At 39.1% G+C, this 22,843-nt stretch overlaps 1 protein-coding gene and 1 non-coding gene across 5 annotated transcripts in view; both read right to left on the reverse strand.

Annotated features, from left to right (window-relative positions):
• Nucleotides 1-22,843, reverse strand: part of TRPC3 (transient receptor potential cation channel subfamily C member 3) — a 40,918-nt gene that overhangs the window by 7,885 nt on the left and 10,190 nt on the right. For all 4 annotated transcript variants that reach the window (XM_068680645.1, XM_068680649.1, XM_068680648.1 and 1 more), the window contains exons 3-7: nt 13,623-13,808; nt 6,799-6,963; nt 5,036-5,252; nt 3,091-3,324; nt 1,352-1,616 (exon numbers count right to left, since the gene is read on the reverse strand). In XM_068680645.1, the coding sequence (XP_068536746.1) occupies nt 1,352-1,616; nt 3,091-3,324; nt 5,036-5,252; nt 6,799-6,963; nt 13,623-13,808 (1,067 nt within the window). The remainder of the gene's footprint in view (nt 1-1,351; nt 1,617-3,090; nt 3,325-5,035; nt 5,253-6,798; nt 6,964-13,622; nt 13,809-22,843) is intronic.
• On the reverse strand, nt 2,827-2,989 carry LOC137856577 (U1 spliceosomal RNA). Its single transcript, XR_011096597.1, has one exon. It is a non-coding gene; the product is annotated as a U1 spliceosomal RNA (small nuclear RNA).

Genomic DNA, 22,843 nt, shown 5'->3' on the forward strand with positions numbered 1-22,843 from the left:
ATTTTCCAGTCTAACTCTGCAGGGGGCAGACCTTCCCTGTCCTAACAAAGGTAAAAATGGGGCTGATGAGAAGAAAACCACTGTACTCCTTTTCAATAGTTTCTGATTAAACCGTCCATTCGGAAGTGTGCACTCCAAAATGGGCAGCACCAGGTTTAGCAACAAAACCAAGAATCCAAAGAGATCTCGTAGGATTTGCTCAAGGCTGCTATTGAAATCAATGTAACATTGTTGCTGGCTGACTACCACATCACTGGGACACAGCTATATGAATAGGTATATTGTCTAGTAAAATACCGCTGCTGTTTAAGCAATTAATATTAATGGTTTGATTTCTGGATGGTCCTGTGTGGAGCCAGACGTTGGACTTGATGATCCCTGAGGGTCCCAGCTCAGAATAGTCTAAGATTCTAAAAAGCATTCAAACATTATGTATATTAGACAACTGATATCAAATACTGTAAAAAAAAAAAAAAAAAAAAAAGTGCAAAAATCATATCAAATTAAGGAAAAGTCATGGAATTGGCTACATGAAAATACAACAGTGTTCAAAGAAGTTAGTAAAACTTCTCTATGAACATGGGAAAAAGGGAAGAGTTTGGAATTTTATCATGCTGTGGAAATACCTCCGGTTTGCAGTGCCCTTAGTAGATAACACTTCCAGCACCACTTTGTGTCACAAAGTAAAATAAATAAGGAAATGGAAAAAATGAAAGCTTCAGAGAAAATCGTGGCAAGCAAACCATCTCATTGCATGAAAACAGATATAACTGTCCTTCTTCTGCACTCACCTAACAATAAGAAGTTACCACGTAGATTGCAGATCTGATCCAAAAGAATCCAGTGCAGTTTATAGATTTGTTTCAGTACTGAAGTAAGGTAGAAATACACCATCTACATAACCAGTAAGTCCCTTTCTTGAAAAATTGAAGTGTTATTTGGAGACCTACCACTGACACCTAGGCTGAATCTCTGTTTATCACCTAAGTCTGACAGAGCCCAGACGAAGATTACAATTACAGCAATTGCTTTAGGAAAACGTCATGCAGGAGGAATCAATAATAGTTTGTTGCAGTCAGTTGTCTACAAGCCTGTATGATTATCACAACATACTAGTACAATTATTTTAGACTGCAGTGACAGTTTCCATTATTCAAGTAAGAAAGAATAATGTATTCTTTTGTATTCTGCTTTCTAAGGTTTTGAGATATCTGATTTCCCACAAACCCCTGTTGTCTTCAGTTTAATTTTGACACAAGGAGGGAGCATACAGTATCTTAGATTTTGTTACCTTTGTAAGGAACTCAAAATTTCATAGCTGCTTTTCATTTAAATATTATTGCATACTTACGTTGTAAAGGCTGGGTTTAGCTTAGCTCCAAGGTAGTAGGAATACAGTATGAACATCCCAATCATAAATGCAAGAAACACCATAATAAAAAGGACCATAAATTTGAAGATGTCTTTAACAGTCCTTCCAAGTGAAATCTGCAAGGGCCCAAAACTCTCATTTGCAGGCAGGATATATGCAATCCGAGAAAAACTCAGAACGACAGCAATTGCATAAAGGCCTTCAGATATTATCTGAGGATCAGATGGGAGCCATTTATCTCTAGCTGGAAGATACAAAATACAGAGGTAAATACAAAGTGTTACTCCTTTATCACAATGTTTAAAAATAAATCTTGATAGGATTTGCTGTACACATGTCTGAATTTAGTAAAGACAAATATTGGGAGAGTCTAGCAGCTGCTACTCTCTTCCTATTTCCTGTAAGTAACACAGCATGAAAATAAACTAAATTACCTTTTACTAGAAGAAAAATTATACTTGAAAAAACACAACATTTTCTTCTACAGTTTGCACTTTAACCTGAACTATAATAAGAATAAACAAGCCTTATTGCTTTTCTTAGCATTACTGTTTTATTGCTTATTCATATTAGGGGTTTTATTCATGAGAAGTTAACGGTGTTGGCTGATAAACAATTTCACTCATGAACCACACCAAGCTTTTGCCATTGTTAATAATTTAGGATATAACCAAGGCCTCACTGAACTCACAGACAATACTGCCATGAAAGTACATTGCAGAGGGTGTAGGATCATGATTTTTAACCACAATATACACAGAAACAATAGTTGTATTGGATCATATATATAGATAGTTATGTAGAATCCTAAGTTGCTTATTGCATGAATTATTGTGCCATCTTAACACTGCTGACTGAAAGCCTTTGATATCAAAATACCACGTTTCTAAGTGTGTATTTACATAGATCCGAATTCAAATTGATTATATAGCAAATAAAGTAAACAACAAAACCAAATTTGCTATTGTAATATATTGAAGGAGCCATCAGGAGTAAATACAGCCTTTGCTGCTGCAGCAAAAAGAAATTCATCACATCTCTAATTTCTGCACTCCAATAACCAACTTCCATTCTATTTGAACAGATTACTGGGTCTCGCATCCTTCCTTTATCGTGAAATATTGAATTACAATATTGAAACAACTGAACCAAGCAAAAAAATCACATAAAAATTTTATCTGCTGTGCATTATGTTGAGAATAAAATAAAGCTTGCAAATACTTAAAATTAAGACAGTCAAATTTAGCTCTGTATAAATAGTTACAACAAAAGGCAGTTAAATAATGAAGTTACATTTGAACTTTTGTCCTTATGCACATTGTTTGCTTTGGTAAACACTTGCCAAAATTGGCATCATAACAACTGTTGTTTAAATAGTACAGAATGAAAGATGGGGAGATAGAAACAGTCACAGAACTGGAGGGGTTGGAAGGGACCTCGAGGGCCCAAAAAAGCCAGGGAGAGTGCAAACACAGTCCCCCACCCACCACAAATTATGCAGTCGAGTTTCCCACATTTGGGGAAATTGCAGGGCTCAGAACACCTGGAGCAGGGGATGAGCCTCACCCTGGGAAAACCACTGGCCTGATCATGGTGTCTCCCCTACCAGGTAAGCATGAACAGTGCTATGAACACAAACACAAGCAAAAATTCAATTTAAGGCTTCAAATGCTAGTTTTTCTACTTTAACATCCATGTTGCAGAAAATTTAAACTCACCATAAGTAAAATATTCTATTTCTGGAGGAAGCGTGACCTCAGAGAGGTCACTCTCCACAATGTAGTTGTCCACATATTGTTGTGCTTTTGTGGCCTGCAGGAATGCTAGAAGCCTCGCCGTGAAAGCTGCAATGAAAATGGACAGCATCCCAAAATCCAAAACATTCCATAACTGCAGAATATATTCCCTGGGTCCTTCCAGCCACAGCTCTTTGCATTCTGACCACATCATACCTGCAACAAGAAACGACAAAACACAGCAAAGTTGGCCACACCATTTCCATTTAAATTTCCTGCGTTCTCCCATTCCATGAAACCACACGGCACCAGCAGAACAAAAATTCACTTACTTGCAGCATCACAGGGTTGTCACACACTTGAGCAAGGCTGTCTCAACAGGACTGATCAAATGGCAAGACATAAATAAATATGCAAGGATAAAGCTCAGCTGTCTCCATACAGGATAGTATAGAGCCACAACTTGGCAGTGGAAGTGCTATAGCCCAACAACATGACAACATGCTAGGCTTCTAAAGAAGAAAAAAGTTAAATGTGGAAAAAGAACCTCTCATTTCCTTACCATTTACATTCAGAAAATGCTCATGAATCAGAAGGATTTTTTTACTTATTTATTTATTTTACACAGAGAAGCACAATAACCCAACTACACAGATGCCCAAATATAAATGGCACAGTTTCAATACTGGTTCTCTTTACAGAATAAGATGCTTTTCAGCACAGAAAGTGAAATTTGGCTATAACTCAGCTTTCTTACTCAAACTCCTCCTCAGAAATTCATTCATGTGGGATTAATCCAGGTCACAGCCTGATCAAGACTTTGAGATATAATTGTCATGAATCAAGACCTTCTCTTACTTCAAAGAGGTTTGTTAGCAAGAACAAAATAAAAGAAAAACTTTCTCCTTGACTTCCTGGCCATGTAGTTCGGAAGGAGTACTGCTCTGCTGCAGGCTTGAGCCATGGATTCTCCAATCTCAATTGTAATTTTGCTGTCACCCCAACATGCACAGCAGCCACACGCTGGATTGGCTTGGGGCTGGTTGTCTCTCGAGTGTCCAAGAAATTTCTCAGTGATTGGGTCCTAAAGACCACCACAATCTCAGTCCTTGCCTTCTGCCACACAGAGAGGCTGCTCTCCATCAGTCTGTAATAGGATTACCAGCAGGCAGCATACCAGGTATACTAATCTCCATACCCTAACAGAGTTTGACATTAAGCAGTGCTTAAAACAGGAGATATAAATGATTCTAAAGGCAGAGTGAGGAACTTGTAGCAGCCAAAGCAGTACTCCCTTTCTCTCCTGCAGCCTCTAAAAGCTGAGAATGCTACATTATCAAGTAGCTGTTTTCCTACAGAAAGCACCTAACTGATGAAAAGCTAGAAAATGGCACTTCCTGCCATACATAGCTTCAATCAGGCCAACAGCTGATTAGCTTTTGTGAAAAATATTGAATAATGAGAACTGACTCATTAGCCCCTTGACACGGGTGGAATTGGTGATTTCTCCAAACCCCACCTAAGCAGCAAAGCCACACAAGCGCTGCTGTACCAGCTCATTAACACCGAGGTCACCTTCTCGCACACAGAGCAGCACAGCACGCTTGCTGATCCTACTTAAGGAAACCCAAGTAAAATTTCTGTGGTGTTCTCTTCAGCAAGCCTGTGTGCCTGTTACAAAAGCCGGAATTACTGAACTGCAGCAAAGTCGCTGCCGATCAGCAAACAAGTATTTACCCCATGCTACGAGAGGGGGCAGCACAGAGAAGCTTTCACCAGTTCCAGTGTGCTGGTATCTGCCCTGAGGGCTTAATTTTAACTGTGCTGCAGCTAGAGCGAAGGTTCGGGACCTGGGCTTCTCTCCTTTCTTTTAGGATTTCTACCTTCAGGCAGACAGTGACAGAGATGGAAGGGGCATTATACTTACCAAGTACCCACACCATGATCAGCATTTCTGTCCAGGTGAACTGAGTCGTCTTCACCCTAAAGATCTGCTTAGGGTAATCAGTGACGGTGACATTCGGCAGCGTTGTTATGCCTTCAAATCTGTCTGAAGCATTGAACACCAGCAGGCCTAGGAAAATAATGAAGGATGCTGCATGTGCCACAAATTTCATAAACGGGCTTCGAAGAATTCTTCCAAGCTGCAAAGGCAGAATGAAAGCAGTCACATTTTTTTCAAAGGAACAAACTCTTCTGTCAAGTATTTCAGAAGCATTTATGGCACTCAGTGCTCAGAACAGTCTGACACTTTGTTTTTACAGGATACTCCTCCAAGTGCCCTGAACTGTGGTGCTTTACCATTTCAGACAAAACTCTCTCGAAGGCAGTCTCGTGGATTATATTGTCCTGTTAGTGTGTGTTTATGTTATTTCATAAACTCTAAATGGCAATATTTATGGGAAAACACTCCAAGGAGTTACAAGTGTACACTGGCACTCACAGAAGAAGTTTGATCTAATGCCCACAGATGCCAATGGGGGGCTGGAGCAAGCCTATGGCAAATAAATAAAAGCCCCAAGTAGCAACTAACAACAAGACTAACAACAAGAAAGTTGTATTAGCTTGCCTGTGACTATAACCTAACTCTAGGAAAAAAAAAAAATAATCAGACTCATCTTCTCATCTCTGGCTACTGTTTTCCATCCACAGAACATTTTTCAGAACAGAAGGTCCCAAACAAATAATCTGCAAATGTCTACTAAAACCAATGACTATTCCATCACAGTGGACTAAGAAAGAATCAGAGATATTACTTCCAGATAAATGCAGCTAATTCATTTCAACATCTGCATCTGCTAGGACAGAATAGACACAACACAGGCAGCCCTTCTGTAGCTCAGGAGAGGAGCAGCTGACTCCAGAAGACAATGCTGGGAAGAGCAATGGGCCTGTTGCTGTTACTCACTGTACAAAAAAGAAGAGCCTGTGATTGCATCTGTACTAGCCTCATCCTGCAAGCCAGCGTCAAAAGCGCCAAGTCCATCCCTCAGGGCATTGTAGAATAAGAAAAAATGAGTTCAGCAGGTGGGGAACTGTAAGTAGCTTTCTTATTTCAAGGAACGGCTTTCAGAAACTGGGGTCAGCTACTATGCACTAAGCAGACCAGCACACGCTAAACAGCATTTACTACCTGTGCAAACAATCCCAGGTTCCTTTCCTGCCGATGACCTTTAGAAAGCATTTTGAAATTACAATATCAAATAACCCGTCTGGAGGTACACTGCATTTGTTTGACATGAGAACTATGAAAAATGTCAGGTGTTTCTGGTACTGAGAATTAAAGCTCGAGGACAAATGTTACTTTTCCACATTAGATGCTACCAAAAAAAAAGTATTAATATGTTTCTGTGACATGGAGCTGTGAGGAATATCTTCACTAAAGATAAGCACAGAAAATATTTCAGATAACAATCAGAACAACAACTGTGTTATTTCATGCACTTTTATCTTAAAAGTAAACAAATATTTAACCCAGAGAAAACACCAGGTTCCCTTGAAAAATGCAAGAGATGAGCAAACTTCCTTTTTGAAGTGAAATGCATTTCTTAGCTGTCGACTACAAATATCATTAATAAGCTAAAAATTGGAAACAACAGAATTAGAGGCACATCATTACATTTTGAATGCCAGAAACTTAAAAACAGCACTCAGAATAGTATAGGATACACAATTTATAAGAGTCAGTACCCTGCTACATGGCGCAATCCAATAACCAATGGCTAGAAAAGGAAGGCCCAACGCCACAACCAGCACAACCAGACACTTGATAGCTATGGTCTGCTCCCGCAGTCCCGAGAGGTTTTCATACCAGATAGTCAGTAGTTGTTGCTGACAGTTTGGATGGGCCACAAACTGCAGAAAAAAAAAAAAAAAAAAAGAAAACCAAGACACGTTAAATTTTATAGGATGAGTTATGTGACTGCTACATACAGGGTCAGTAAACCTTAAATATCTGATGTTAATTCTGACCTTTAGAACCATGCCTCTTTTCTTTCCTTTAAAATAATGGTTAACAAGTAAAAAAGAAACTGCTGAGCTCATTAAAAGAAGCATTTTGAGGACAGAGTTACACACGTGGACAGCAATCACCGAGGGAAGTCTTTTACACATCATTAGAACAACTTTGCATACCCAACTGGATCTAGTCAGAGTTGAGCCTTGGTGCTAACTTCCAACAATTTCTCAGCAAATCCAGCTGATCCAAGGCACATGCAGAGTCTGATGGGAGCCCAGACCTTCTGGGGGACCCCAAATTCACCTTGAGCCTCTCCCTTTCTGCACATCCACTTCCTCAAACATCACTGCCCTGGGATTTGGTTCTTCTACAAAGGATCCAAATACCTCCTTAACCGTCTATACATTTTAAGTCTAAAATTTACTAAAAAAAGAAATAAATGAAGCAAAACTATGGCACAGAATTTTAAACCTCAACAAAGGCACAGAGATGGATAACGAAAGGGTTTCTTCTCTTATCCGCATCAGTGGTGCTAGGTACCGCTTCTACTTGGATGCACCTGGGATCAGAAATATAGTAAGAAGCCAGGTCCTACAAAGACATTTTGGTGTGTTGTGGAAGATTACACTTATTATTCTGTGACACAAGGAAATTATATTTGTGAGTCAGATGAAAAGATGCTCCTATGGTTTTAATGTAAAGTATGCTAATAGATTGCATAGTTTTGTGTTTTATCTATTTTAAGTTCATACCTTTGATACTACCTCAGCTAAAAAATACAAAATACTCAAATTTCACATTTTTCAAAGATAACTGTTCCTTTATACTACTCTAATACTTCAGTGCATCCTGAGTGTATACAATCTATAGCAAGCATCAAACAGAATTGGGTAAACCACAGGAGTATGTTTGTACAAATATTTGAATAAACATAGTTCCTGGTATAAAGACCTAATGCTGATATTTTCAAATCTGCACACTTAATTTTGAGAGAATATTTAAGCATTTAAACAAAATATCCTGATTGTAGGAGTCAAAGCATGCACAGCTACCACTTGTACTCAAACATGGACACGTGAAAGACAACTGTCAAATATGTGCTTCCTCTGTTCTGACCTGACTCTGAAGTCCACTGATTTCAATGATAAAATTTCAACTGACTTCAACCAAGCAGGGCCAAGACATCATTGTTTTAAGACAAAACAAAACAAGCAACACCCCCCCCCCCAAAAAAAAAAAAAAAAAAAAAAAAAAAAGAAAAACACATAAATAAGCCTGAGAAACATTAAGACCATTAAGACAAAGAAATTTGGCATTCAAGTGCATTTATCAGGATCTACTCAAGAAAAGAAACAGATAAGCAGAAAAATGCACCTGAGATTTATGTTCAGCTTCTTCTCAAGACAGCTATTACAAAACAAACTGGCTTTCCTGAGCCTTTTATATTGCTTCACTAAACAAGTTTCATTAGTCCCTAGTTTCCACAAATTCCTCCCTAACTGTCCAAAAATTGAAAGCAAGCACTGACTGAGACATTTAGGTATTAAAATGGCAAATATTACAGATCTAGTACTCACATAAACAGAACAAAAAAACAACCATGCAACTTCCAACTTTCTCCCGTGCAGCGTCAGGAAGACTTCAGCACGGATGTATTTATCGAAGCAATTATGGAATGATAAAAAAAAAAAAGCTGGTCCACCTACTGCACTTGTTTTGATATGCTTAAAGCTTAATTTTACTGAGAACACTCGTGGTTAAGCTGAAGGATGAACACGTGTTGCCCTGTTTTTAAAGCACTGTTGCAATTCATTAGGATTAAGCAATCTGATACTTGCGAAGAAAAGACCATACAGTCCCATCTTGTACAACCAAGAGCATGCAGAAGAAGTGGAAGGAGTTGGAGGGAACAGTGCTATGGCTGCCTGCACTCCTGTTATATTTACATTTCTGGTAAAGTCAATTTCTGAATTATTACCACACTCATCGTTATCAGTATTACTGTAATTATGCCATGTCCCATGAGACTGCCACATTAGAAGAGTATGTGGGACACTGGTTAAGCATAAGGGTAAAAAGCCTACTTACCACAGCCCATTGAAGAAATCAGGTAATTACTTGGCAAAGTGGTTGACAGTCACTGGTAAATTGGAGTGAAGAATGCTCATTGGTATCACAAAAAGGATTTGAAAACAATTCTGATAACCCCATGTTGGATTAACAGTGAGATTTGACATGAGTTACTTATAGTTAAAAAATACTGTAAATGTTGTATATCAATTTTATCAGGCTTTGTACTCTGTTGAGATCATAATGTACTATATATGCCCTTGTTTGCCAGGTCTTTTCTGCAAAACCCCATTCATATTCCAAACCTCATTAATAAGTGCATACAGTAGTGCAGACTTCTTCAAAAAATAAAATTAACTCATTGGCAATGAGAACAGGGAACCTTAAATCTCTCAGGAGGAAAAAATTGAGGCTGTTGCATGTACTTGAAACAGGGAAGTAATTTTCATATTTTAATCTATTTTTCTTTAAAACAGAAGTCCCTAAGTGTTTTGGTGCATGATTCGGTAGCCAGTTCGATCATACGTTCACACAGTTTGTTCCTATAATTGCATGGCCAACAAAAAACAAAGAAAAAAGAGATTTTTAAAAGTCCTTCAGAAACTGATGTCAACTTGAATTGTATATTTATTCTCTTTAATAGGCTGTCACCTTTGAAGCTTATGTACCACACAAGCTTCTAACCTGGCCAGAGGAAAAAAAGAGACTTTTTTGGCTGTTTGTGTAAAGCCCACATTCTGACATACTCTCGTCTCCTCTTTGGGAGCATACGTTTCCTTTTCAACTCAGGTCATCAAAGGACAAATACCTCAGCAGATTAACTGCGGGCAAAGACAGAAAAAATAAATAATAATTTCAAATTACAAAGACATGTTTAAAAAGCAGACTTAAAACTGTAGGGAAGAGGAGAGAAAAGAAACACCCACGTTATTCCTCCTGTTACCAGAGGAAATGGGAAAAAGCAGCAAAGGAGTTTAAGGGAGCTTGCCGAAGGCTATGAAGCAGCCTGAGGGCCCTCTTACATCTACTCAGAGCTGCGTGCTAGTTTCTTTCTCATGATCTGTCAACATTCTCATCTGATGCCAAGAGGAGATCTGCCTGGGCTATAATTTTCCCCAGAAAAGGGAGAAGTTAGCGACTAAGATGCCAATGGTTATAGCGAGCTCTTCTTTGGCAGTAAATCTAAGGGTTCTTTAAACATCTTAGCAATGTATTTAACTGCTGGTAATTGCAAAAGCACGCACCACTTCCAATTCCTCATAGCAACTCGTGTCACTTGTCCCATCCATAATAGCTCAGCAATTCATCCTTCTGTCTCTGTAAAATTATTTTATTTTTATGTATTTATTTTGAAAGCAACTGCAACCTGCTTTTTTTCCCCTGCATATCCACCTGACCCCCTGCTTCATTTTTTTTCCCTGTATATCCACCTGCCCCCCTGCTTCATCTCTTCACAGCACAGTAGTTCACGTCACCTTTTACCTACCAGCCATATCATCCTGACACCTTCTTCCTTCTGCATCTCTTCTCTCATTCTACTTCTCATGCAGTCTCTTATTTTTCATTACATATGGTGATCTTACTTATTACATTTGTCTAATATATTATGACCCAATCCAAACCCCAGTGTACAGTGAAGATGCATGAGGCCCGTATCAGGTCACTAAGGAATTCCCAATTTTAATTTATCTGCTTTAATTTTATCTGTAACTGAGTGTAACATTGTAAATGCATTCTGTTTTATGACCATGAACTGAATGATCAGTAATGTAAATATTTTTTTTGTATGACTAAGGATGATTAGAATGTTATTTATTCCTAATATACTAATGACTGAGTTGGGACCTAGCAGGAGCAGATCCTCACATACTCCAATACACAAGCACATAACAAAGATTTCCCGATTTTCATTCCTATCAATTAGAAACTTTAGTGTTTGAAAATTAAACATTGTAATTTTACTCAAATTTTACTGATTTCACTTGGAAATGTCATTCCCATGAAGAATGTGGCTCAGTGTCAGCAAGTTCTCTGAAACTGTGTTGGCAGTCTACAGACAGAGTTAAGATACAACACTAAAAGCAATACTGCAGCAACAATTCAGCACAGAGCACAGTACTTGGAACCAATTTTCTCGGCTTCTGATTCCCTTAGACGTTCACTGTTGGAGCTGCAGTTCCAGCCTGAACCCTAACACCAAAAATCACAGCCTGTTTACACGATGGGCTTCTATTAGTGCAGCGCTTAGGGTATTAAGTGCAAGAATTTCATTACTAACAGAATTAAAATCTGCATTTCCCAGCAGTGAACATTTGAGAGCATTTGCTCACTTGTCATATGCTGTTCCCCGTCTCTCCTCCCCCCGCAGAGGACACGCTGCTCATTAACCCTTCCATGAACTGCAGCTCCATTTGGCTGCATTACCAGTCCTGCAATGGTGAAGTGACCTGAGTGTTCCTGACCCAGAAGCATAGCTAGAAATACTGCAACCTAAGAAACCTTGCCTGCTTCCTACAGTTTCAGGATTCAAAGTACCCCTCGTGGAGTTCCCATATCTGAATCTGTTCTGAGGTCAGAGCATTGCAATGATCTGCCACAGCTGTAAGGGAGCCAACCCAGCATCAAAGGCCCACCGCGGCAGAGAAACGTCCTGGCTTGATTTTTGCCATGCCCTCTCTAACAGCCACTTAGAGAGAACAGCACGTGTATGAATATGGTAACAGCCCTGCACCATCTGTTTATGTCCTCCCACCATCACCATTAGTCTTGTAGAGTCGGAACTGTATTTGTCAGGAACTGGAGCCAAAACCCTGAGCTCCTCTACAAGAAACTAATCTCTTGCAGGAGACGAGAACAAGTTTGCTACGTGGAACTGTCTTTTTTGCACTATGTAGATCTCCACTATTCTTAACAGACCTGGGTGGCCCTTTGCTCAGCAATGAATTTAATCAGCAACAATGAACTCTTAGAAGAGACTCACAGTCTTCAGCAAGAAAATGAAGATGTGAATCTCAGAAAAGGTTTGGTACACACTGGAATACAAAACAAAGAATCATTATTTAAAATACAAAACAAACATTATTTAGACATGATAACTTAAATGCTTATGTGCTTTTATTTTTCCCTGTTCCACTCTTAATTAATCTAATACTTTATGTACGTTAATTTGAGTTTTGGCAATTAATATGCATTTATCAGCTGTAGAACAATTCTATACCAGAAACAAGGATTTATTGTTTGCAATCTGTCTACAACTTGTTTCCATATTTTGGGGACATGAAAACACCACCATTTCCCACTTGATCTAGCAGGTTGCTTACGATTCATTTTATATGTCAGATGGGCTCAACGGGTGGCCACATAATACAGTGTTTTTTATTCTGAAAGACACAAGACTTCTTGCAGAGATGATGAAAGTATAATGGCTGCTAAGAATGGAAATGATAGTAACTATGTAAATAGGTAGCTGTAAATAATATACATAGATATTGTATTTCTTGAGTCTTCTCACAGTAGGACACTGTATTAACTATTTTCTGTGCTAGTGCTGTGAGGTCTTGAGGATAATGAGACCGCTACAACAAATGGATACGCATCATATCAAATGTGTGCGACTGAGCTCCATCTTCCTTTACGTAACACTCATTCATAAAATTTTAATGAACTCACATTCCTTAAAAATGCTGACAAATACTGGTGCATAAATGACAAACTGAAAGTAACTGATGAATTAACCACAAATATATTCCCTAATTTTCAGGACTGATTTTTATTAAAAAAAAATAAAATACACAAAGTAAATCATTCAAGATTTCTCACCATAATACCACTTCTTGAAATCCACACAGTTGTTTGTGAGCTCTTTGATTTACTGTCATATTTTAAATGAAAGAAAAAATATTTCATGGCAACTTATATCTTCTCTTTTCCATTTTCAAAGTAGTAAAAGGAAATTCTTTCTTTCCAAAAATATGTATGTGTTCACAGAACACTAGTAGAAAGCTGTCAGACTTTAAGAAATTTACTTTCCAGAATTTACTTGCCCTATTTAAGGCAGAAAGCAAAGTAACAAGAAGCAATAATGAACATTCCTGGTCTTTTCTTTGGTTGAAACCAATTCCTTTATAACAACAGTCTTCTCTTTTGAGTAGATATTATCATAGACTGGCAGGAAGATACATCTTTACTTTTACTAAGTGAAAATCTGTCTCTGCTTTTTTTTTTTTTTTTTAATCTCTAGAAGAATCTGATCAACTGTGCATAACCTTGCTAACACAGCTGATTTATGTCATTAAAATCTCCTGCCAATTCTCGGCTGTGCAAAATGGATTAAACAAAATTCCTTCACTGTAGCCTCCTTCTGCCTTGTGAAAATCTTGATTACACACACTATGGCTGCCTCTAATGCAACAGAGCATCAGTTCGTAACACGTGTGGGCCAGTGAGATGACATGGTGTTCCTATTATGTTGTCTGAAAGCACTTACCTTTTTGACTTCATACTTGATGGCCAGTTTCACACGGCTCAGTGACGCTCTGTGTCTCTGCGTTTCAACTGGCTCTGAATTCAAATCCCCATTCAGAATGGCCTCCACTTCTTCCGAGTCTCGGCAGAGATCGAGAACACCAACCACAAAATCCTTGCATTGCATAGACAGCTTGCGATAGTCATTCTGAAACAGAAGGGTTAGAGAAAACAGCCCATGAGGAACAGGCTTGAGTCAACAGCAAGGAAAAAAAATGCACCTTTGTGCTGCTTCCCTATAAGCAACATTTGTGGTTACTTTTCAAAAACTGAAGCTAACAGTTTAACATGCAAATTTGAGTCTTTATTTGCACTTTTTTTTTTTTATGCTTGTAGGTCTTCCACCACCACTGTGACATTAGGTTTAAGCTCTTATCTGATATCTAGCTCGGCAGAAACTTGTCTTCATGTGTATCTGTGACCTCTCAGCCAGATTTCCGTGACTCCATGTGATGCAGCCTCCGAACTCCTCACAAAAAGCTATAGCTGTAGGAGGAAACTTGACTGTACCTGTTTTACCCTGTTATATCAAATGTTTCAGAATCCAGCTCAAAGTAGCATAGCCTTCTTTTTTGATTACTCCACAGCTTTTCTTCATTTTTTTCCCATCAGAATGCTATTCTGAGTCCTCTCTCTCTTTGTTTTTCCTGTGTTCACTGTTCATCAGTGAACTGTTCATTTGCAATCACTACCTTTTTTAAATCACTTTTGGAGACACTGATTTTTCCTTTGTGGCTACAATTTTCCTGAAAATACTTCATTAACACTTCTGTCTTCATCATGTGAAAAACATCTATTTTTCTTCCCCCCAAAACCTAACTTTTCTTCCCATGTCTAAGTATGTTGCTTGTGCTGCTAAGGTTTATTAAATTTTTAACTTAGCATTTATAAAACATGATAGAGGAAATAACATGCTCTCACTAGCATCAAATTATTTTGGGAAAAGAAGCTGCGTAGGGTAATTGCAGGAATCAGCTAACAAACCCATAAGTCAGATTCAGATACAAATCAAAATGAAACATTACTGGATACAGAAAAATACTACCAGGAATTGTCATATTATGGAAGACTGACATCCCAGATACAGACTTGGAAACAAGCAGTCTTAATCATAGACCCAAACAGGACCCAGTTATTTTCTTTGGTCACAGATGAGCTTGAACAACTTTGAACCAACACAGCTATTTTAGTTTAATTTTTGGTAATCAAGGAGAATAGCAGAGAAGAACCAATTATAAAAATACCAGGGTTCAGGATTAAATTCAGCAAAAGGATAAGTAAGCATCCAAGATTTAGGACCTCAAAAAGGCAAAGTCTGGTAAGAAAGCAAGTCAAGGGAGTTTCACATACTTAGAAGCATGGAGGTCTGAAGGTAGAGAAGGCTTTCAAGTAAAAGATGTGAAAATTATTAGTCATCAAATCCTACATAGCTAAAGGCCTTGCAGAGGAGGGCTCCGCAACTGTCGGCCTCAATAGCAATCATCATAGAAGCCAAGTACTACAAAGATAAACTCGTAAGAGCCAGGCTTGTGAAGGATATTAAGTAAAGCACACACAGGTTCTTCATCATATTAGCAAGACAACACAGAAAGAAAATGAGTATTTTTGCCAGTGAAGACAAAGCAGAGATTAAAGTTAACCATAGCAGGTGCAAAAACAGTACCTTGCCTTCAAGTTTACTTAATTCCTATGTTCTTAGCATTGTTTATATGAAGTTGTTTTCAAAACGTAATTACTATGCATCAGTGATTGAAAACTTCCCCTTTAACTTCCCATTTCAAACAGGAGTTGCTTCCACATTTTCACTACAGCTAAAAAAGGCATTTAATGAAATAGTTCAGGAAAAATAAACAAATAATAATAATCAGATGCAGCATGTTAGCCAAACAGGAATAAGGTTGGTAATCCACTTTCCTTTAGCACTATAAAGCAGCTGTAAAACCACTACTCATGGCACATGGGAAGATAGAGGAAGTTCACTGACTTCAGCAGCAGTACTATATAAAAAGAAACTAAAAAGCTGAAAGAAGCTATGTTCTTTCTCACCTGAATTTGCAGGCACTTGTAAATTTACCAGAGAAAAAGAGCTCTCTGTTTTAGTGTTGTTATTTATCCTATGCTCAAAGGTGACATCTCATTAAAGTTTAATAAAGTTTAGTTTGGATGGTTTTGTATTATTCAAGTGCTTTATGACGCATCACTAATTTTGTCCTTGGATGAATGAATATGTGCTGTCTATTTGTGGGCTGCATCTTCATCCCATCTTAAAATATTTTTTCCTCATTTCTTTGCTAACTGTGAAGAAACAGGAGAAGTAGTTACTCCTGATACAGGTTCCCTGTTTTCTTTACCATTTAATTATCCTCTTTTTCCTTAAAAGAGCACAGAAACATCATGCAAGAAATTATATTGCCAAGAAGTAACTTTTCAACAAATTCCAATATAAAGTTTTATTTCCCTGCATGTAAGGTGTCACCAAATCTCGTACACGCACAGGTACACAAGTATACCTGGCATCACTTTCATAAAATGTGAACATCAAAGTAAATTTCTGCTACAGTCACACACACTTTGAGCAACTGCTCAGTGAACAGTTTTCTCAATCAGTACGAACTAAGCAGGCGGAATACATTTGTATCGGTAGCTACAAGTGTGAATTATTGCCTACAAACAGCAAAGCACTGCAAAATCACGCTACTACGGTAAGAAGGGAAATGAATTGTGACGGCAGTAGCATCACATGCAGGCTGCTATCTCAACAGACCACAGGATGTTTCGTTTCACCGTTCTCTCTCACAAACAGGGACTCATTCCCACGTGCACATCAGGCTTCCTGACTCATCTTGGCAGAGGGTGCAAAGCTTCTTCCCTCGCAGCTGAGGCTCTGCTATCTGGCACTCCAGAAAATACACCTACCTGCTCCGTGAGCAGCCCTGCTGCTCGCTGGAGGCCAGGCTGCTTTGCACAGACTGGTTGCCTACTATACAAGAGTTACCTGCATTTCAGCTGGAAAAAATAACAGTGCTAGTGATTCCTGATAGGTGGATAGATCACTTGCTTGTAAAAGCTATGCTTTTGCTAGGCAAGGTGAGATGTACAATGGATTAAGCTTAGTTCTGTGAATTTTATTATTAAATATAGGCTATAATATTTACAGATGCTGTTATGAGAACTGAAAACCAGTCTGTACATTGTTAGCATCTGACTGAGGCTTTGAACCTTACAGTAGGAATACTTGCCAGATTTCCCTCTCCAGGTCCTTACTTAGTTATTAGTAAAATCAAGTTTCTCTCAGGATATTTGATTGCCTCATAGAATTAAACAGCCAAATGTTATCCACACTGTAATCACAGGACCCAATTCTCAAGCAATCTTCTGCCTCTGGGGTGTTGCATGAATAGCAGAAAGCAGAATCTGTGGCCTCAGTCATCCACACACACCTTTGCTTTCTCCTGAGAAGACAGTGAGCATGAACAAAGCCACCAGATCACTCGGCCCTTCCTTGTCCTTAATGATGCCACCAGAACTCCTTTTCTGAAGCACCCAAGCCCATGTTTGAAAAGCCCTACTATACGCTGCACAAGTTGCCAGATTTTTAAAGTGGAGCTACTCTTCGGGGGAATGCCAAACCAGAGTAATGCACTAACAGAGCTGCTTATACAGCGGGGCTTTTTGCCTGTTTTTCATGATAATAAGGGGACTCTGCTTCCCTGATCAACAAAATGCTTCTTCAACGAAGTCACAGCCTCCTGACTCAGCTGGTTTTGTTAGCTTTATCATCTTAAATGATCTCTCTCCAAAAAATTAATGACTATGCGGACATTTTTTTAACATCAAAAATAGCAGCCTGTATTCCACATCTCGCAGATACCGTAGCTGACACCGGTGGATAATGGCCAACTGCTCACGAGTGGAGCTGCAGAGCTGTGCCTCACTGCCAGTTCATCACATACCACTCGTTGGACCTCAGCCCGTCCACCTCTGCATACTCTGTTCTCCTTAACGATATTAAAGATCACCTCATGAGTTCCTGCAGAATTTTGTGCAAAGAAATTAACATGTGCAAAGAATGAATCAAATGAATACAAACCTTAAGCGGATTTCATCCATAAGATTTCAAACTGTTCTAAAGAAGTAACAAGTAACTTCATGTAGTGAAGCAAAATGTACGTATCTGTTTCCTGTTATCCAAAAGGCACATTGCTGTGAGCATCACAGTTCACAACTATTTCAAACACAGCATATACAATTATTCACACATGCATGTTTAGCATGAAGTATTAAATGGCCCTTTTGAGATCAACTACTTCGCTAGCCAGTTTGCATATATAACTGTAGGAACTGTATATGCAAATCAATGACATAATTGCACTAATGATTATGGACCTGAGCCCTGTCATTTGAAAGTTGGGCCTAAACATAGCTTAAGCTTGAGCAGTCTTTGTTAGTTCAGCTGAGATAACACTATGTAAATTGACTTGGAACAGAGACAAGTGCCGCTTTTAGATGCACGTCCACATCCTCCGGTAGTTTCAGTGGGAGCTTTCAGCAGAACTGGGAACAGGGATTTATCCCATACATAGGATATATAAAGAGCTAGGACCTTTGTGATACTTGCTCTGGTCGGCTGAATTTGGATGTGTCATCAGCAAGTGCAATTCTCACTGACAGAACTGAGCTGGCCTCCACAGGACTGCATTTCGCTGAGAGCTGCTACACGCACACCATCACGTGGCTTCTCAGTCACCTTGCCCTGCGTCTCTCTGGTCACTCCAAAGAAAAGCTCCATCAGCTACTCCGACTGATAGAAATCCTCCCATCACTGTGCAATAACATTTTTCAAAGGTCTCAAGGAAGAGGGCAAATACCAGCTAACTTCAGGAATCCATAGCAGTGCAGTGGCAGTCTGCTAAACGTAGAACAAGGAAACAAAAAACTGGAATATTTGTATCACGCAGCATTTTGTGGTGCTGCTGGGATTCAAAAACCTAATTCTCCAACCATTATAATGAACACTTGTTTATAGTAAGACAAGATCTAGCTCCAGACTGAGCTTTTCTAGCCAGTCTCTCAAGTACAAAGCAGTACACCTTGGAAGTCCCTAACAACTCGTAATGACAGATACCCGTAGGACGTCACTCCATAACATTTTCTAACTTAATGTGTTTTGTCCTTTTCAACAAAAGAACAGAATCAAACCATTAGTTTCAGCACATCTTGAAGACTCTTTCTGAGCAGACACGTTGGTTATAAATCACTTACAAACATCAAAAACAACAAAGAAGCCTGGAGAGATGCACAATTCTGGTCCCGAATCTTAGACACACAACTTCATCAGCATTGCTGCTTTCTAATTACCTCTACTACACATAAAACATTGCTGAAAACATGACAGGAGAGAATTTAATCAGCTCCTTTTATAGACTGATGTTTAGTGCAAAAGCAATAGGTACGTCGGAGTGAAGGGATTTTGCTGTAGGATTTGGTAGCTGTCTTGACTAGGACAAAAACTGGAATTTCTGAAATCCTGCTGAAATGATGACTGAGATCAGCAAGGAAGAGAAACGCTGCAGTTCTGGCTCTGGCCAGAGGTACGATATGCTGTTACAGCAGTCACTAGAACACCACCTTGCTGCTTTGACTGCCAGGCACTGATAACCTCTGCTGCTCCCCTAGCTAGTTTCTAGACCTAAAGAGGAGTCACCAGCACGTTCAGACACGCTATCCTGATTTTACCAGGACTAGAAAGCCCAAGAATAAACCTAAGGGGAGAATGATAGATATATATATATATATTTTTAATTAGAGAATTAAAAAGAAAAAAAGTAGAAAATCAGAAGAGCACTTACAAGGGAGATAAGAAAATCTGAGAAGGTAACTAAATAGCAGAAAAAAAGGTAAGTGGAATCCAAGAACAAAAGAAGTAATAGGATCAAGAAGGAACTCTACAATGAAATAGATGAAGAGTAGCAAAAGAAGCAACTGGAGCTTAGATTAAGGATTTCACAAAGAAGTACAAAGTAAGGAAGCTTGAGGACAGAAAAAAAAAAAAAAAAAAAGAGTAAAGTGGTCTTCAGGGCTCCCATTTCCCCATCTACTTTTTTTTTTTTTATTACTCCTTTTCAGTACTTTTTAGCTACATGGCTTACATCTTCCAAGAAAAATGTGGGTTCATGGGTTTCTTTGAATCCTTTCTCACGAGGTAAACCTGGTATCGGCATAATTAATTTTTTTAATTGCACTGGAGAACTGACTGTCCTGAGTGAATGTCTTCAGCTACTTTCCCACATCTTCAATGCACTTGTGCAAATGCTGGTTTGCACGTGAACATCAGCATTTGCACTAACAAATGCTAAGTGGTAGGAGCAGACCGGACTTTGCATATGCAGAAGATGTAAAGTTCAGTTCAGTAAGCATATACTGGGAAGCTTTGTCCTCAGGCATTTTTAAGCAGCTTCACCTCATATTCTTCCGCTGTGGGAAAGCCACCTAGAGAGGAATTTGCTGCGTGACTGCTCCATGCCCAGGAAGTGCAGTGCTGCTGGAAGCATGCAGAGGTGATGTGATGGGCCGTGGATCGTAGGAATAAATAATGCGTGTCATTAGAAGTCCCTTTAAGTAGATCCATCCACCCATTTTCTGTGGGAAAGTGATTTTGTCCATTTTTCTCTCCCCTGAAACAATTACGCTCAGCGTTGTGCAATGCTTAGAATTTGACTGGAATAATTAAGCATTTCCCATGACGATACTAAAGGAGAAGGCACCAACAGTCCATCAGTCATTCTCACTTGCAGGGTGTGCAAGTGTCAGACTAGAAGCCTTCTCCCTCGGGACGTGAAAATGCACACAGTTATTAGCAAAACACATTCGGATGATGTACCTACAGAAAAGAAAGCACCGAACATACAGCTACAAATTGGAATAGCATCAAATGTGGCAAGCTCTCACAATCGACTTCTGTCAGACACAGAAACACTGCTTGATTTCTCCTAAATTTACCTCTGCAGCTGTCAGCACAGCGCCTTGTATAACATTCATGCTGCCACCAGCCCTGTAATACCTGTCCACAGCTCCAGAGGAAGACACAGCCTTCTCATCAGTTGTGTGATTTCAGCCCTTCCCAGACTGAGTGGTGCTAAAAAAATTCCTTGCTCATTTTACCTCCTCCTCACTTTTCCATTCCCCCTTCCTCCAACGAAGGGCAGTTAACAACTGATGCCAGAGACAAACAAGCACCCCTTCCACCTGGAGTGAGGGAACAGACGAATGCCCTGACACTCATAAGAAACAGGGGGAAAAGTGATCAATGCAAGGCCAACAAGGAAACCAGTGCTTCCACTGGAATGCTGTCATTTTGGTAAGAAGCTAGACTACCCAGACTAACAAGGAGCCAGGAAGTTTCTACAATAGGTTCTGAAACAGAATTATACTGTACACCTGGGAAGGTTGGCTAATCTGCAAGTGGTATTCACAAATGGTGAAATCTGTGTGAGTAGTGAATTCCTTGGGTTCTAGGCATTCCCAAAATATCAAGAGGCTAAACAGTTCAAGAAAACAAAAACAAACAAAAAACAGAATATTTTTATTCTGTGATAAGTTAATATTTAAAAAATTAAGGCAACTTAAGTTCTATTTTGAAATAAGTCCAGCTGAAACATGATGCTTTTTCTCGTTCAAAATTTCACTCTACTTCTTAGACTAAACTCATGTCAATGGTATCAGTGCCAAGGACACGTGAGTTTCTTGTAACTTTATAATTTTATTGAAATTTTTCTGTTCAGTTCTTGTCATCTACATCCTCCCCAAAAAGAAAAACAAAACAGAGGTTGTATTTTGGGGGCCTACAAAGTTGTGTGATGCTTCAGTTGAGGGCCTGAGCCCACCAGCATTTCTGAACAGCTACACTCACACCTTATATGCAGTATCAGAAAGTAAATAGATAGTAGAGACACTGAGGTGTCAACCCAGACAAGTTCTTCCTAAAAAACTGGGAGGGAAAAAAAAGTTGCATCCTCAACTGCTGAAGCGTTACTCAGAAGCCCCATAAGTTTCCATCTTTGGCACATGTTTCTGGAGACCCTGTGGCTCTTCAGTTGTTGGCCTAGCTGAGAAGAAATTAATGATAAAGCAGACTGAGTTGTACACACCAGAGATTTAACCTTCTGTAATGGTCTCTAAGTGAGGCATGTAACTGTAATCCATCGTGTGAAGCACACAAGCCAACAGGCTCCACATATATAAAAACCCCCAACTCTTCAATTTTACGTTCACAAAGAGCTTTCCCAGTTCAGTACTTTCTCAGCAGAGGATAAGGAAAAACTGACATTTTGGTATACTCCTGAATAAATACATTCCAGTAAATACTCAATCCATTTTCCAAATTACACAACACGCAGCATGGTATCCAGAGGTTCCTTCAGCAAAGGAAGAAGAGAAAAGGTTTAAGCTGACTTCTATACTTTATTAGTGAGTGGTAATACTTGAATCTTCCTCAACGCAGGAGCTTCCTTTCTCCTCTTAGCTCTGTCTGGAGCTTTTCTTTTTCAGGCATCTAAATCTGATGCTTTCTCCTGTGATCAAGTTGACTTTTTCCCATTTCTGCCTATTTTCCTCTAGGCTGTTCCATGCTGCTTCTGAGTACTCCAGCATTAGCAATGCTTGCTGTTGTTTGAAAAGATTAATGCATCTCTTGCCTCTCTCAGATCAGTTATGAAGATATTATTTAAACAAGTGGCACCCAACACTGACCCTGAAGAACCCCATTAAAATTTTTGCTCCAGCTAGATACAGCGCTATTAATATCACTACTCACTGAGAGCAATCTGTCATTCCCCAAGCTAGGCTTATCTTATTACATGCAGCCTGCTGCTGCTACGAGGGCTAAGGTTCAGATGTTTGGGGTGTTTCCTTTGTTTGTTGGTGGGTTTGTTTTATTTTTACAACACGGGGAAAGCTGTACTTTTCAAGCTACTAAACAGAAGTGCAAATCAAAAAGAAGTCAAGATGCTGACATACTAAATCAGATGTAGCTCTTGTTACTGCTTTAGAGCTACATCTTTAATCAGCTTAACAACCAGTTGCGAACAAGTGACATTTCTAAAAGATTGATTAAAAAATCCTTCCTGTGTTCTTAACAATTTGGAGACCTCATTCAAATATTAGCATAAATAGCAAAATGGGAAG

Source organism: Anas acuta, chromosome 4, assembly GCF_963932015.1.
Source record: "Anas acuta chromosome 4, bAnaAcu1.1, whole genome shotgun sequence".
Classification (NCBI taxonomy): domain Eukaryota; kingdom Metazoa; phylum Chordata; class Aves; order Anseriformes; family Anatidae; genus Anas; species Anas acuta.